This window comes from Leucopleurus acutus (genome assembly GCF_964270905.1).
Source record: "Leucopleurus acutus genome assembly, chromosome: 8".
In the NCBI taxonomy this organism is placed as follows: domain Eukaryota; kingdom Metazoa; phylum Chordata; class Mammalia; order Artiodactyla; family Delphinidae; genus Leucopleurus; species Leucopleurus acutus.
Window position 1 is genome coordinate 45,225,165 of NC_139151.1, and position 15,664 is coordinate 45,240,828.

Consider the following 15,664-nt stretch of genomic DNA (forward strand, 5'->3'; position numbering starts at 1 on the left):
GCCAGAATAACTTCATTTTACAGATGAGAAAACTGAGTCTCAGGGAGAGAAATACAGTTGTCTAAGACTGCACTGGTAACGAGGGATTAAAATGAAGATGCCCTGTCTTCTGACCCATCAATTTAGTGCCTCCTGTGGGAGGTTATCCAAATTATTACCACAAGCTTTGTACTAACGTTTGTGAGGCAGTTGATTGCTCTGTCGTTTAATATCCCTTGAGGCTGAGAACTGAATCATGAGCCGCATCTACATGGCTATGGAGTGTGTGCTTAGAGACTACAAGAAATGGGGACTTACATGGTGACCTGGATCATTTTTGGTCCATGCATCCAGTATAACACTTCCTAGTTTAGAAGTTCCTCAAGGACAAAAATTCTGTATCTGCAGCGCAAAGCACAGAACCTGGATCGTATTATTCAGTAAATGTGTGTCGAATCAGTGATTTAACTCCAATGGCATTTTTTTGAACTACAGTCTTTTTTTTTTTTAACGTAAACCACCTATGATAGTTTCATCAGGTCTGTACTTTGTCCATATGTAGGCACTCACGAAGAGTCACATGGTTGTCATTCTTTTCTTAAGAAACAGCAGACAGGACTGTCAGCTGACAAAGGCAGGATAAAATGAGTGCTGGAAAGGCCCTGGGCTGAATGTGACCTCTTGCTGGAATGCCAAAAATACAAACTTTCCAAGTCTCCTGGCCCAGTGACCTCAATATACAAAGGTCTTTTCTTTCTAGAAACAAACTTTTTTCTTCCTGTTTCTGATCTGACACACATACCCTCACAAACTCAAACACACGCACACAATCCCTATGAAGGTATAAGCCTAGAGTGTGCTTTTCTGCATAGTCTTAAAAATGACCTTTTGCCGTATATTTGAAATGTAAAATCTTTCTTCTTGAGGGCTGCCTTACTCTACTATGAAAACCCCTGGACAAGCAGATTATTGAATAACCCATGACTTTGCCCTTCATCTGATTAGTTCCCTGAAAGGGATCATAAGACATCCTTAAAAAGCCTAGAGGCCTTCAGAGTTCTGAATGATAACAGAGGGCCTTTTTCCCCTATCTTCCTGAAATGTCATGGCCACCCTGATCAGTATCAAAGGAAATCACTGTATGCATAAGGAACTAAAAAAAAAAAAAAGGAAAACAATGAAATTAAGAACTCATTGGAAAAAATGAAAGTTCATCTGTGGGTTTTGTGTCATATGAGGAGTATTATACCACTTTCTTTCATTGACTAGATGACTGGGGGAAATTTTTTTAAATGCTAGTATAACCCATGTAAGAAATATTTTCGGATGGACATGAGCTGGCCCTGACAAAGTGTTCTTCTTTCAAGTGATACATGCTTGAGCACACAGGCTCACACACTAGGATAGGAAGCCTTGACCTTCATGCATTTTCATTAAGTGCTTACGGATCAGTTTCTCTTACAATCCACAATGCTAATGCCAGTGTGAACATGACCTACAAAAGAATTTGATAACTTGAATTAAAACTCACCGTCACAAAACCTTGAACACAAACTTAAGTGTAAAGTGTTCTTAAAGGTTTGTTGACCTATGTTCTTAGATACATGCCAGTTTCAGCATTTTATTTTTGAAGATAAGTTGACTTATTCAATACATACTTAACTTTGTTTTAATTTCTAAAACTTCATAAGACTCTGAACACAAAGAAATTCCCAAATCAGAATTAAAAAACTTTGGTCATGCACTTCGGGAGTTTTGGGTTCAGAAAATATAAACCCAGTCTTCGACAGCTCCTGTCTTCAGCAACTATTAGTGGATAGACTTATAAGCAATAGGATTTTGTTCATTTTGGTTGACCAGCTCAAATTCCTGTAATTTTCTTTCATAAACTCTGGTCTAGAACTCTGATTTCACTACCTTTGTCATATTGTCTTTCATAATTTTTAACATGCTGAAGAAAGGGAGGGAAAACTCAAGTACCAACGAGTTGTAAGGGACTGTGCTGGATGTTTCACATGTGTTAATTTAGTTCATCCACGTAACAACCCTGTGAGGTGCATATTATTACTGCCATTTTGCAGATGGGAAAGCTAAACTTAGTGTGTTTAAAATTTGCCAATATTCATTTAGAAAGTTAAGAATCAGAGCAAAACTGATTCTAGCTGATTGGCCTAAGACTAATCCATTTATTTATTTCTTTGTTTGTTTATTTCTATGTCAGAGTGCTTTCCTTATCCCATAGACTGTAGACTAGTTAAGGGTATAGGCCCTCAAGTTCACTGTTGTAATCCTAGCATGTAGCTCAGAGACTGGCATTGATGCGTAAATATCTGTTATCTGTTCAGTTGAGTTGAATGGGACACTCCTGCTATATAAACTTGGGGGAGAGATAGTATTATAAGACTATGGCTCAGTGGTTAAGAGTATTCAATGTTGGTAAATGACTATGGACTCTGGATTCAAAAAGCTCAGATTTGAATTGTAACTTCTTAAGCTTACCATCTGTATAAATTGAACAAGTTACTTAGCCATATTGGTCTCAATTTTGTCACTTTAAAATGGGCCTAATAATTGTACCTTAATGGTTATTTATGGGAATCACATCACTGATGGTTAGTGAACATACAATAAATGCTAGCTATTACTGTTATCCTTGATTAACGTTGACTGTGGATGCCTTTGTAACATACTAATCTATCGTCCCACTAAAATGTAAGCTCCCTCATGGTAGGGATTTTCATGTTTTAATCATTGTATCCCAAGTATTTAGAACAATGTTGTCCAATAGAACATTCTATGATAATGGAAACGTTCTCTCTTGGGGTGTCTAATACTGTAGCCACTAACCATGTGTGGTTATTGAACACTTGAAATGTAGCTAGCTAGTGTGACTGAGGAACTGAATTTTAAATTTTATTTAGTTTTAATTAATTGAAACTGAAGTAGCCACATGTGGCTAGTGGGATACTGTATTAGCAGAGTTCTGGACTGTTACATGGTACACAGACATTTCAATAAATACTTATTAAGTGAATGAATCCCCTCAGGACTCAAAGATCGACAACGGAGCTGCCTGACTTCATATTGAGTGCATTCTTTAGAGATAAGCAATGAAGCACTCTACTGAGTGGTCTGCTCATACGAGGTCTTATTAGGTTCCCATGTATGATTCAGTTTACAACTGTAACGTGTTTTTGATTTCTATTTCTTTTTGGTGATAGGTCAAGAAAGATTTGGAAACATGACGAGGGTCTATTACCGAGAAGCTATGGGTGCATTTATTGTCTTCGATGTCACCAGACCAGCTACATTTGAAGCAGTGACCAAGTGGAAAAATGATTTGGACTCAAAGTTAAGCCTCCCTAATGGCAAACCAGTGTCCGTGGTTTTGTTGGCCAACAAATGTGACCAGGGGAAAGATGTGCTCATGAACAATGGCCTCAAGATGGACCAGTTCTGCAAGGAGCATGGTTTCGTAGGATGGTTTGAAACATCAGCAAAGGTAATGTGACCTTAAAGGATAAACTTACTGTAGGCAAGATTCACAAAGAAAATGGCATATAATCATCGTCATGATCATCATGTTAATAGTGTGTGTTCGTTTAGCGATTTATAGTTCCCAAGCTGCTTTCAGCTCTTTCTCATTTCAAGGGGATGTGTGGAACTATGATCCGCCATTTAAGATGACTGTGGCTAAGGCAGCAAAGCAACGTGGGCGTGATCGCACTGATAATGTTTAATAACCGCGTTCCTTTACTGAGGGCTTATTTTGTGTCAGGCATGCTTTTTGCGCATTTTCTCATTTAGTCCTCACGGCAACCCTGTTAGGTGAGTGTGGTTCTAGAGTCAGTGAAAGAAATGGGCCTCACATTCAGTGTCACTGCTTCATTCAAGTACGAATTAGTTTACCCCAGCAGCACTTACGTTCTTCTGTCTGCTGGGGATTGGGCTTGGCCCTAGAAGTGAAAAGATGGCGAGAACACAGAACTAGCACGCTGGCAATACTGGAAGAGTGGGGTGAGAGGGTAAATGGCAAATACCAACGTGAAGAGCGTAGTGTGGCTTGGTACTGTTCACTCTCCCGGGTGGCAGAGGAGTAGCAGGAAGTGGGGCAGCGTCAGGGCTGGAAGATGCAGCATCCAGTGCGGCATGGTGAGGGGTTTTACGCTTCCCATTAGGCCCCATGCTGTTATCTGACGTGTCGGGGGCACAATTTTTGCTCTACTCCCTTTTGTCTCTGTTTATATTTTTGTATCTCAGTATCAGAGAGAAAAATAGTATCATCCTACATTTTGAAAACTCTTTTAAAAAGCATGAATTAAAAGTAAATGGTTTACTACATTTTTCTGAGATTTTCTTGCGCATATAAATATATATGCACATTTTACATTATTAAGATTGCATTCTGCATAGCTTTATATCACGATTTTTCCATTTTTTTTTATTTGTGGAACACACATACTGAATACTTGTGGAGCACAGGCACTGCGCTAGTTGTCTGGGATTCAGCGGTGAATAAGATAGGCATTGTCTCTGCACTTACGGAAATTCACACTTAGGACTTGTGAATATTTGTGCGCATCACCAGAGAATGGTTGGAAAATATAGCTTGAATGGACATCATTCAGATAGGCTGGGGAGGAGCCTCTGACTGGTTTTACAGAGGGTAGAATGGTCAGATTTGCCCTGGGGACTATGGAAAGGTAGATTGGAGGCAATTAAACCTGGAGACAGAGCCACATGGTAGTTATTGTATTCTTACGGGAAAATGACAAAGCCTTGAATTAAGGTAATGGCTTTAGAGATTACAAAGAAAAACCTGATATGAGGATATCACTAAAGTGTAAACACCAGCAGGAGTAAGCAGCCACTTGGGGTGGGAGGTGATGGAGAAGGAGGAAAAGGTGGTGGTGCCTCTTTATTTTGTCATAGTTGGGATGTTCCTTTGTTTCAGCTGTTTCATGGAGAGTCTCAGTGCCTGCCTTCTCTCAGTGCTGTCTCTAAATTGGCCTTATGTTCAGAAATTTTTACTTCTCCGTTCCTTGTTTTCCTTCTTGAGGCCCCAGTGTGCTTGTATGTTTTTCCCCTTTTTTCCTTTTAAAATCCTTTGTTTCCCCTGTTTTTTTAGGATTTTTTCCCCTTTGATTCAGGACACAGTATCTGTCATTTTCTACTTCTTGGCTCTCGTTGAACCTTTCTGGTTTGTTTGTTTGAAGAATTTATTGTTGTAAAGAGAGACTGGTCAAGCAACATTCGCAGATATGATTAAGTTATAGAAATTTAAGAAATATTATATTTTTAATAGACTGATTCTTGGATGTTAGTCCGGCTTTTTAAAATATTCCAAAATGTGGGTGAATTCATCCATTCACCTATTCCTTAGCCCCATACTTTGAAGCCTCCAGGCACAGGGGTAACAGAGTAGAATTTTGGAGAACTCCTTTTCTTAATTGGTTATCTTACATCTGGAGGGCGGTCGATATTGAATGACTCATTTATTTTTTAATTTTTCTTGGAGTTTAGTTGATTTACAATGTTGTATTAGTTTCTGCTGTACCACAAAGTGAATCAGTTATACATATACATATATCCACTCTTTGTTAGGTTCTATTCCTATATAGGTCATTACTGAGTACTGAGTAGAATTCTCTGTGCTATATAGTAGGTTCTTATTAGTTATCTATTTTATATATAGTATATAAATAGTATATATAGTGTGTATATCTCAATCCCAATCTCCCAATTTATCCCCTCCCTTCCCCCCTTGGTAACCATAAGTTTATTTTCTACATCTGTGATTCTATTTCTGCTTTGTAAATAGGTTCATTTGTACCATTTTTTTTAGATTCCGCATATAACCAATATTGTATGACATTTGTCTTTCTCTGTCTGACTTACTTCACTCGGTATGACAATCTCTAGGTCCATCCATTGAATGACTCATATTTATATGAGGAGGGGAGTCTTCCATCATTCATTCATTCGACAAACATTATGGAACACCTGTTATGTACCAGGCACTGGGAATAGAGAAACTTACAAAACAGACAGAATCCTGACTTCATGTATAACAGTAACAACAAAACATAAGTAAAATCTGGGGTGTGGGGGGGCGGATGGATAGCCAGTAAGTGCTAACAGGAAAATAAAAGGAAGGAAGACACCTATAAATTTGTGGGGAGGGTTGAAATTGCTTGTGGGACAAAGGACGTTCTGGACATTTTCTTTCACCTCACTCTGACATTCCTTGCACAACAATTACAGTGTCAAACTCTGCTTAAGGGCATGATGTTCATTAACTTAAGGCCTGGCTGACCCGCCATGTACTTAAATACTGGATTTCTAATCCTCTAAATCCCTGCAAGTGTAAACTTTGAAGAGAAGCTTTGTATGGAGAGAGGGTGGAGGGAATTTCACAAGGCACTGAACTGCTAATATGACCAAGAGGGTACAAGGCCTCATTGTGAAAGGTAGAACCCACATTTCTCTTTCCTCCAAACATACTGCTGTTGAAATTGTCCTTCTGAATGTCTTAATAGTGAAAATGGCTTCCCAGTGCCAAGTTAGTATTCAAAGTTGACACCTAGACACGCAGGAACAATACTGCAGCGTTGACAAGCTGGTGTGTCAAATGGTTCAAAAAGTCTTTTTTGAAAAAAGATCTCTGATAAAGCTCTACTTACTTTCCAAGGATAGTATTTCAGCATGTACAAAACAGAGGCCCAGATCAAACCGTCTGCCTGAAGCTAAGATGGCAGCATTTGGAGACAGCTACCAATTCATTTGTTGGTTACCTTTGGGATCAGGGAACATTTCCCATAAGATCTTTCTCTTAGAAAGTGAATCTCCTAACAACGAAAGTCCTCTTGAGTGACATCATAGTCAGTCTGGTGATAAACATCTGATTTCCTTTTTTTTACGTTTCCAAAACTTCTAATGAGCCAAAGTCCACAACGTCTGGCTTTGTCCTCATGGCCACATCCTGGAGAAATCCTGTGGATATATCAGCTCAGCCATACCTGAAGCTGAAACTAGCAGGGTGTTGAAGGAGTTTGTCACTGAGACTAGCCTCCTTCTTGCTGCTGACCCCACTGCCAAGGGAAATTCACCCTCTTGCTCTTCAATCTTCTAAAGAAACTTTCCACAAGAATTTTCCTGCCTGTGCTGTTGCTGGAATAATCGTGGTAGCCTCTGGCTGTGAATTAAGAGAGAAAAAATAAAAAATAAATGTATGCTAGCATCTCTGATTTTTCACATCATCTCTTCAAATATTAAAAACCAAAGGAAAGAAAAGAAAAAGAGTCTCTCTTAAGTCAGATTTTCTTTAGTTTTCAACCTTTGCATTCTTTCCTTTTCTTAGCCGTGTTTAGTTGAATTCTGCCTGGGGATTCACTAGGGCCAGGAAATATATAACTGGGGTGATCATATGTCCCATTTTATGGAACATTCCTTGTTTATGCCTGTGGTCCTAGCATACTTATTAATAACCCCCCCATTTCTGGTCTGTAATTTAATTTACATGGTCAGCCTATAGATCAGGAGCTCTGATACGTCTATCTCACTGTCCTCATCATATTTAACTCTAATAATGGCTCTTTTATGCATTCCTGTGCCCAAGCTCAGTCTTTATAATATGTTTTGGCAGATTTGTCTATTTAGAATGAGGGCCCTGGTCTGCTCTTGTTGCTGCGTTCCCAAGATTGAGAATCCTGTCTTTCGGGTCCATCTCAATGGCTGATGGGGCCCTGAGACATTCTGACCCATTTACCTGGTGCTCTCCTGGTGCCCATTGCCTGAATCTCCACCAGCTACTTCCTTTGGATTCACTCTATGGCCACATCCAACTACCTTTTAGAGTTGTTGTGAGATTAAGTGACAGAATGTACGTGGGGTCCCTGATGTGTTACGTCTGATCCCGCCACACACACATACCACATTATCTCTGTCACCTGTCCCCACAGCCCATCTGCCGGTCCGGGTGTCCCCATCTGTACCTGGCTCTGGTGCACACAAGACATGCACTCAGAGGAAGGGTCTGTTTCTATATCTCAGCCCTTCCCAGGCTGCTCCATCCTGTTCTTATGCTGTAGGGTTCCCATGTGGTTGTGTTCAGAAACAGGACACCAGGAAAACGCCAGTGTAGAGGGGAAGTAATGGGGCAAATAGGATCTACCCAAGCGGTGATGAGAACAGCAATCACAGAGAGAACTGCAGTGCCCTCTAGTCATGCAGCCTCCACCTCATGCCCTACTCCAGGCAGATTTCCTTGTCTGTTTCTACCCTAGTTATAGTGACTTTTAGGCCCACCCTCTATCTCAGAATGTTCTAAGATCAATGGGTGCCCTAGAAGACACTTTCTAACATTAAACTCTATTGAAGTTTAGTCTCTTCCCTGGAGCTAAAAAGAAAGATGTTGATGTGTGTCCTGCTAAGGGAAGGAATATACCCACTAGTGTTCTCTGTAAGAAGTTATAGTTTTTAGACGGAGGAGTAGGTGTTTCACAGTGTAGTGGACATTTGTCATGTGTTTTGGGTTTCCAGTAACTGTTAAACACATTTGCTACCTTTGGGGAACTTCTAGTCACGGGAGGCTCCCCTCCCCGGGAAGAGTCCATAAAACTTTCTTCCTCTGCTTTATTTGCAGCTAGGGCACAGGCATATGACCTAGATTCCACAGATCATACTGATTCAGAAGTGAGCAACTAGAGGAAGAGGGTGCAATGCAGAACCCATTTTTTTCTGGGGAGGTCGGTGGCAGAAAAGACCTCCATCCTTGGGAGATAGTGGAGTTTGCTGAGTCCTATGCTTGACACAGAAACAGGATCACTGCTGGCCCCAGGAACAGTTGCATTCAAGTTGAATTCCTTGGAGTTTTGCAGATTACAGGACCTAGTGCTCAGTGGTAGCTGGCAGCAGTGTCCTTATCACGCCTGTTCTATGTAGGATCTGAGTTTCTGGAAGCTTAGGCTCGATCCGGTTTCTCTAGACTACTGTTTCTGTAGCCTGCTGAGTAATTCTGCAAGCTACCCAACATCCCTTGAATAAATGATTTCATGTTTAGCCAGCATCGGCTTCTGAATCTTGCGACTGAGAATCTGGATTAATATACATGGTCAAATGTATTTAAGAAATCCAGCTTCGGGCTTCCCTGGTGGCGCAGTGGTTGGGAGTCCGCCTGCCGATGCAGGGGACACGGGTTCGTGCCCCGGTCCGGGAAGATCCCACATGCCGCAGAGAGGCTGGGCCCGTGAGCCGTGGCCGCTGAGCCTGCGCGTCCGGAGCCTGTGCTCCGCAACGGGAGAGGCCACAACAGTGAGAGTCCCACGTACCGCAAAAAAAACAAAAAAACAAACAAAAAAAAGAAATCCAGCTTCACTGTCCCCCTTGCTGTAGGACTTCTCAGGCCTTTGATATCCTATGTACATTCTGAACCTCCAGTAATAAAAATGAATATGTTTCTTGCTGTTTGCTGTACGTTAACTTTGTGTACAGATTTTTACGTGTATGAACTCATTCAGTCCTTAGCATGATCCTATAGAATAGGTTATTATTATTGTTACCATTTAAAAAAAAGTTGAGACTTAGGTGATTTCCCTAAAACCATAGAGTTACTACCTTATTTCTTTGATTCTAACTTATGCTTTTTGTTCCTTCCTACATTAACATTTCAGAATCAAGATATGTCCTCTAGTCAGTGTGTATCTCTAAAATGATGGTGTGTCATACATATAATAGTTTTTTTCACCATCTCCTCCAAAAGGGGACTATACCATGCAGCAGTTTGTAAATGTTTCTGGCCACATAGAACACTTAACAAACTAATAGAACATGCTTAGGAAATACTGGCCTAGAATTATCTTTTAAAGGGAAAGTTTTCTGTCTTCCATTGTTTAGTGAGCTTTTTCCATTATTATTTTTAAATTGCTATGAAAGCTAAAATATGCAGCAGTTAATTAGCTAGTTTTCTAGAAGCTGCTTGAAGGGTAGGATCACACATCATATCTGCTTATAGGCTTTTAGAAGACATACATAATGCATTTATACAAACTGGAAATGCATAGATAATTGCACTTGAGTATGGGTAGACAGTTATTCTAAGTCCTTTTTAAATCATTTTTTAAAAATCTTTTTATTTTTAAGTTGGGTAGTAGGCCATTTCTGGTTACTCCCAATTTTTAAATGTCAATCCATGAAAAAATTCTTGATATCACTGGTGCATTCATTGATTCAACACAATTTGTATTGAATGACTATTCAGGTCTGTGCTGTGAACAATGTGTATTAAGCCTTTTCTGGATTCAGAGCATACTGTTAGGAGCCTGTTCCTCTTAAAATGCCAGAATTCCCTAAGGGAAGTAGATAGGCCACGTTTTAGGCATCCATCTCCAAAGACTTTAGATGGGGTTGTAGGATGTGCCTCCCCTGACTTAACTGGGACACAGCACATTTAACCTTATTTTTTTAGCCGATCTGCTTAGAGCTAGTTGTACTTAGGAACATAAAAGGAAGGGCCCAACCTAAAAATGCAAAACCAGAGCAAAGTTAGAAGGTATCATTAAAGGAAATGATGGCAATGGTTAATAGTCATGATCATTTCATATAATGACCACTAGTGTGTAGTACAACTGTTTGAATCATCGTTTTTGACAGATTCTTAATGCCCTGCATGAAAAATGGAATCATTTCTTGAAATTGAGAGTAGCTTAAGTACAAGAGTCTCGAATTCAAGCAACTCACCTGCTTAGGAATCAGTATAAATTAAGAATAACATTTTAATTTTTATCTTTAGCTAATTGGTTCTCCAGAGGTTTTCTAGGGCTGTGCTAATAATTTGCTAAATAATATGAGATCCAATTATAACTAAGACATTGTAGGAAAATAGAAACAGACCCTCAGAGGCTATAACCACAGCTTGGTGTGCAGGAGGCAGGAGTTGCATTTGTCATCCTCGCCTGCGTGGTTCACATTTTCATTACCTACAGCGCAGGTCCTTCCTGTTTCGTGCTTAGACAACTTTAAATAGTCTCCAGACCTCGCTCGTGGTAGTCTGTACAGCATGGTGCTAAAAACTCAACCTACCCAAGGAATCACTTTGATTTCATTACAGTCTAGTTCAAGAATCTTCTGTAAGCTCTACTTCTTGATTCAGATTTAGACACATAAGAATGTAAATTGATACAGTCACTATGGAGAACAGTATGGAGGTTCCTTAAAAAACTACAAATAGAACTACCATATGACCCAGCAATCCCACTACTGGGCATATACCCAGAGAAAACCATAATTCAAAAGGAGACATGTACCACAATGTTCATCGCAGCACTATTTACAGTAGCCAGGACATGGAAGCTACCTAAGTGTCCATCGACAGATGAATGGATAAAGAAAATGTGGCACATATATACAATGGAATATTACTCAGCCATAGAAAGAAACGAAATTGAACTATTTGTAGTGAGGTAGATGGACCTAGAATCTGTCATACAGAATGAAGCAAGTCAGAAAGAGAAAAACAAATACCATATGGAGACACATATGGAATCTAAAAAAAAAAATGGTACTGATGAACCTAGGGGTAGGACAGGAATAAAGGCGCAGATGTAGAGAATGGACTTGAGGACACAGGGAGGGGGAAGGGTAAGCTGGGACAAAGTGAGAGAGTAGCATTGACATATATACACTATGAATTGTAAAATAGATACCTAGTGGGAAGCAGCCGCATAGCACGGGGAGATCAGCTTGGTGCTTTGTGACCACCTAGAGGGGTGGGATAGGGAGGGTGGGAGGGAGACGCAAGAGGGAGGAGATATGGTGACATATGTATATGTATAACTGATTCACTTTGTTATACAGCAGAAACTAACACACCATTGTAAAGCAATTATACTGCAATAGAGATGTTAAAACAAAACAAAACAAAACAAATTTAGGCACCTGAAAAAAGGAGTTAGCAAGCTATTACCTGTGGACCAAATGTGGCCTGCCCTTATTTCATAAAGCGTTATTAGAACACAGCCATGCTCATTGGTGCACATGTTATCAATGGGTGCTTTTCCATTACATCTGCAGAGTTGAGTAGTTGCAACATAGGCCCAATGGCTTTCAAAGCCTGAACTCTTTACCATCTGATCTGGCCATCTACTCATTAAAGTTTGCCACTCATGTCTTACAATAGCATTAGCTTCTCTTTTGTGCTTGTGGCTTTACATGCAATAGCTCGTCCTTGAAACAGTCTTGTAAGTACTTTTATTAGTCCTGTTTTACAGATGAGGGGATTAAAGTTTAAATTGGAGAACATAAATGACTAGCTAAAGATCTTATAGTTGGTAGGTAGTAAAGTTGGGATTTCAAGGCAGATGTGCTCAGAGTACACCCAATCACCACACTGCACTATCGTATAGCCTTTTCCAATCTGGCCTAATTATACAATAACTATTTATGATAAACGGTTGACCAGGGATTGAGATAGACAGATAGATAGATAAGGTAAAATGTAGCCCGGTCTCAAAGTTTAAAGTCTAATGACACGTACAGAGACATGTAAATAGGTCTTCCAGGAAATGTAACAAAGTAGAGCAATTCACCTGGAATTATTGAAGGGACTGAATAATGAAGAGGCCTTTTCTCGCATGTACATTGCCAGCCACTTGCCTTTCCCTCGTCTCTGTGCTTTTGTCCTGATATTCCCTTTGTGTGGACTGTACAAGGCAGAGGCAGTTGCCATTCTTTGTTCATATTGTTTTGTCCAAACACATCCAGCTCTGGGTGTGAGACAGGAAAGGGAGAAACACCCCTGGATTTAGCAGTAGGGAGTCTTTAGTAATTAATCATCGGTGGGCTCAAAGATAAGACACCTTACTTTCCAAATATCTTCTACCTCACAGAGATTCACGAGAACAAGCCTACAAGGAATCTTTGTTTTCAGACAGGATCAAGACAGAGCTCACCACTCCTCCAGAAAAGACCAGGCCCAATAAGGCACAGGCATATTTTTGTTAAATGATTGTTTTTAGTATTATTGAATTGTGCTTCTTAACAGGGGTGATCTTGTCAATGTCTAGAACTATTTTTGGTTGTCATAACTGATCGGGGAGAGGAGGGTGCTACTCACATCAAGTGGGTAGAGGCCCTGGATGCTGCTAAACATCCTACAGTGCACAGCACACAGCCTCCCAACTCCCACCCCTCCAAAGAATGGTTTGGCCCAAGATGTCAATAGTACTGAGGCTGCGAAACCTCAGATGTCATGCTTTATGTTAGAATTTTCTAAATCCTCTAAAAGTTCCTGTTAGTTAGTTGGCAGTTTTAAGAAAAATCATGTAGGGTGGTCTTTTGAGTTTTGTATGTTTACCAAATATGCAATTGTATGAAAAAAGTTAGGAGTTAATTCTTGCCAAATGATGACTGTTGTTAGATTGTGGGATGATTTTATTTTCATGTTTCTGGTTTCATGTAGGTGATTTTATTTTCATGTTTCTGGTTTCCATTTTTTAAAAAAATGTGATTATATTGCTTTTACAGTGACAGAGATAAAATTATAAATAAAGATATAAACAAATAATAAAAAAGAAACTGTTGAGTCTTTGGGTTCAGGCTTCTCTAGTCTATTAAGGATTCTCTGCCCGAGGGTTTGATGCTAAGGGACATGGTTTGACACAAGGCAGAGTTTTGCCTTCTCTGTTCCCCACCCACCTAATACTTTAGTCTCTGAATTTTAGCATTTCCAGTGCTCATCTCCGTGCCTTTTCACATGCAGTTCCTTCTGCCTCCATCCTTCTGTGGTCTTCGCCTTAGGAAATTCCAGATTTGCCACATCTTTGTTCTCTTCCTACCCACACCATATAGCCCCTACAGATTTCCTTAAGGGACTTCCTCTCTCCCACCTACATGTCTGGGGCACCAGTTAGATAGCTAACTGTTGGGCTGGCTTACATGATATGGCTCAGCCCTCTCTTCTAATGGATGGGCATTGCTTAGAGAGATGAGGCAGGGTGTGAGTCGCTCTGAGTGATTGTGTCTTTCTGGTCCCAGAGAAACAACCCTGTCCTCAGCTGGACCCAGGCTCTAGGATCACCATGGATTTCTGAACCTGAGAAAGGACGCTGAGAAGCACGGAGGGGCACTTTGGCAGAGTATGGCGAGTGTGGGCTTGGATGCCATGTAGATAGGGGTCAGGCTCTTGCCTCAGACCCAAAGCTATGTGGCTTTGGGCCAAACCCTTAATCATGCTGAGCTTCCATTTCTCATATGAAAAATGGAGATAATACTTTATGGGGTAGTTATAAGAATCAGTGCTAATAAGCGTGAAATGCCTGGAAGATTAGTATGCAATAAATGACTGGTCTTTCTAAAGAAAATATACATGCATGCAAAAATTGCTCTCAGTTTCAGGGGCTTCCCAGACAATCCTGCCCACTGAAGCATGGACCCTGTTCTAAAGCCAGCCCATGTGCCTTCAATTGCTTAATTCCTCTCTAATGGTATCTTTAGAAAAATGTGTTAGAATTAGGGGATTCCTGGAGAAAAAGTTCTATTCAGCTAGAGCAGGAATCCTTTGTTGGGGTAGAGTGTCAGAACCAGGATGAAGGGACCAGGGAGCCTTTTCTCCTCAGATTTTTGCAAAATGCCTCAGTCGATGGTACACTGCTGTCCACCGATCCCCTTTGAGGATCACTGTGTGTGATGAGAGATGTTGCCCCTGGGAGTGTGTTGCTCTTCTGCATGGTCTGGAAACAGGAACCAAAAGCAGGAAAAATGATGAGCTTTAGTTAGAGGAAATTGGAGACTGAAGGGAGGGCGGTATAAGCTCTATTCTAAAGGACAGAAGAAGAGTTCAGAAGGACTTGATGAGTTTCCTGGTGCGTCTAAGAAAGGGAGCCAATATTAGAGGTAGGGAGAGTCTGAAATCTTTGTAAGATTTCCGTGTTTGCACTTTTTTTTAAATTTTATTTTATTTTTGGCTGTGTTGGGTCTTCATTTCTGTGTGAGGGCTTTCTCTAGTTGCGGCGAGCAGGGGCCACTCTTCATCGCGGTGCACGGGCCTCTCACTGTCGTGGCCTCTCTTGTTGCAGAGCACAGGCCCCAGACGTGCAGGCTCAGTACTTGTGGCTCACGGGCCTAGTTGCTCCGCGGCATGTGGGATCTTCCCAGACCAGGGCTCGAACCCGTGTCCCCTGCATTGGCAGGCAGACTCTCAACCACTGCGCCATCAGGGAAGCCCCCATGTTTGCACTTTTAAAAAATCCTGTTCTAGCTCCCCATCATAATTATTTCTGTAAAAACCTTTTAAGGAAAAAAGGCCTATCTTTCAGAATTTCAAAGACGAGAGGTAGCTTCTGAGGTTCTATCCTATCTTGAGCTTAATCTGCAGCAGAGGTGAGCTGTATGGAAAAGTGTAGGTGAAGGAGGATGGAAAAAGCAAGTAGAATCCTGGTGCCTTTGGGAATGAAAATATTGCCTGGGTGCAGTGGAGTTCAGATCATGACGGAATATGGTCTCTGGTCTTCACTAGTAGACCACAGTTCCCATTCCCAGACTCAGGGAATGATTAAATACAATCAGACTCTGCTTCTGGAGTCAGATTTCTTCCTGGATCTCTACCTGCAGCCGTGTCTTCTTTCCCAAACTTCAGACTTCCATGTCCCTCTGGATCTCTCCCTGGATCTCACCTAGATAACTCTTCAAA

At 40.8% G+C, this 15,664-nt stretch overlaps 1 protein-coding gene across 1 annotated transcript in view; it reads left to right on the forward strand.

Moving 5' to 3' along the window:
• RAB38 (RAB38, member RAS oncogene family) overlaps positions 1–15,664 on the forward strand; it is a 70,074-nt gene that overhangs the window by 20,084 nt on the left and 34,326 nt on the right. Inside the window, exon 2 of the mRNA XM_082844931.1 lies at positions 3,201–3,481. Coding sequence (XP_082701057.1) covers positions 3,201–3,481 — 281 coding nt within the window. The remainder of the gene's footprint in view (positions 1–3,200; positions 3,482–15,664) is intronic.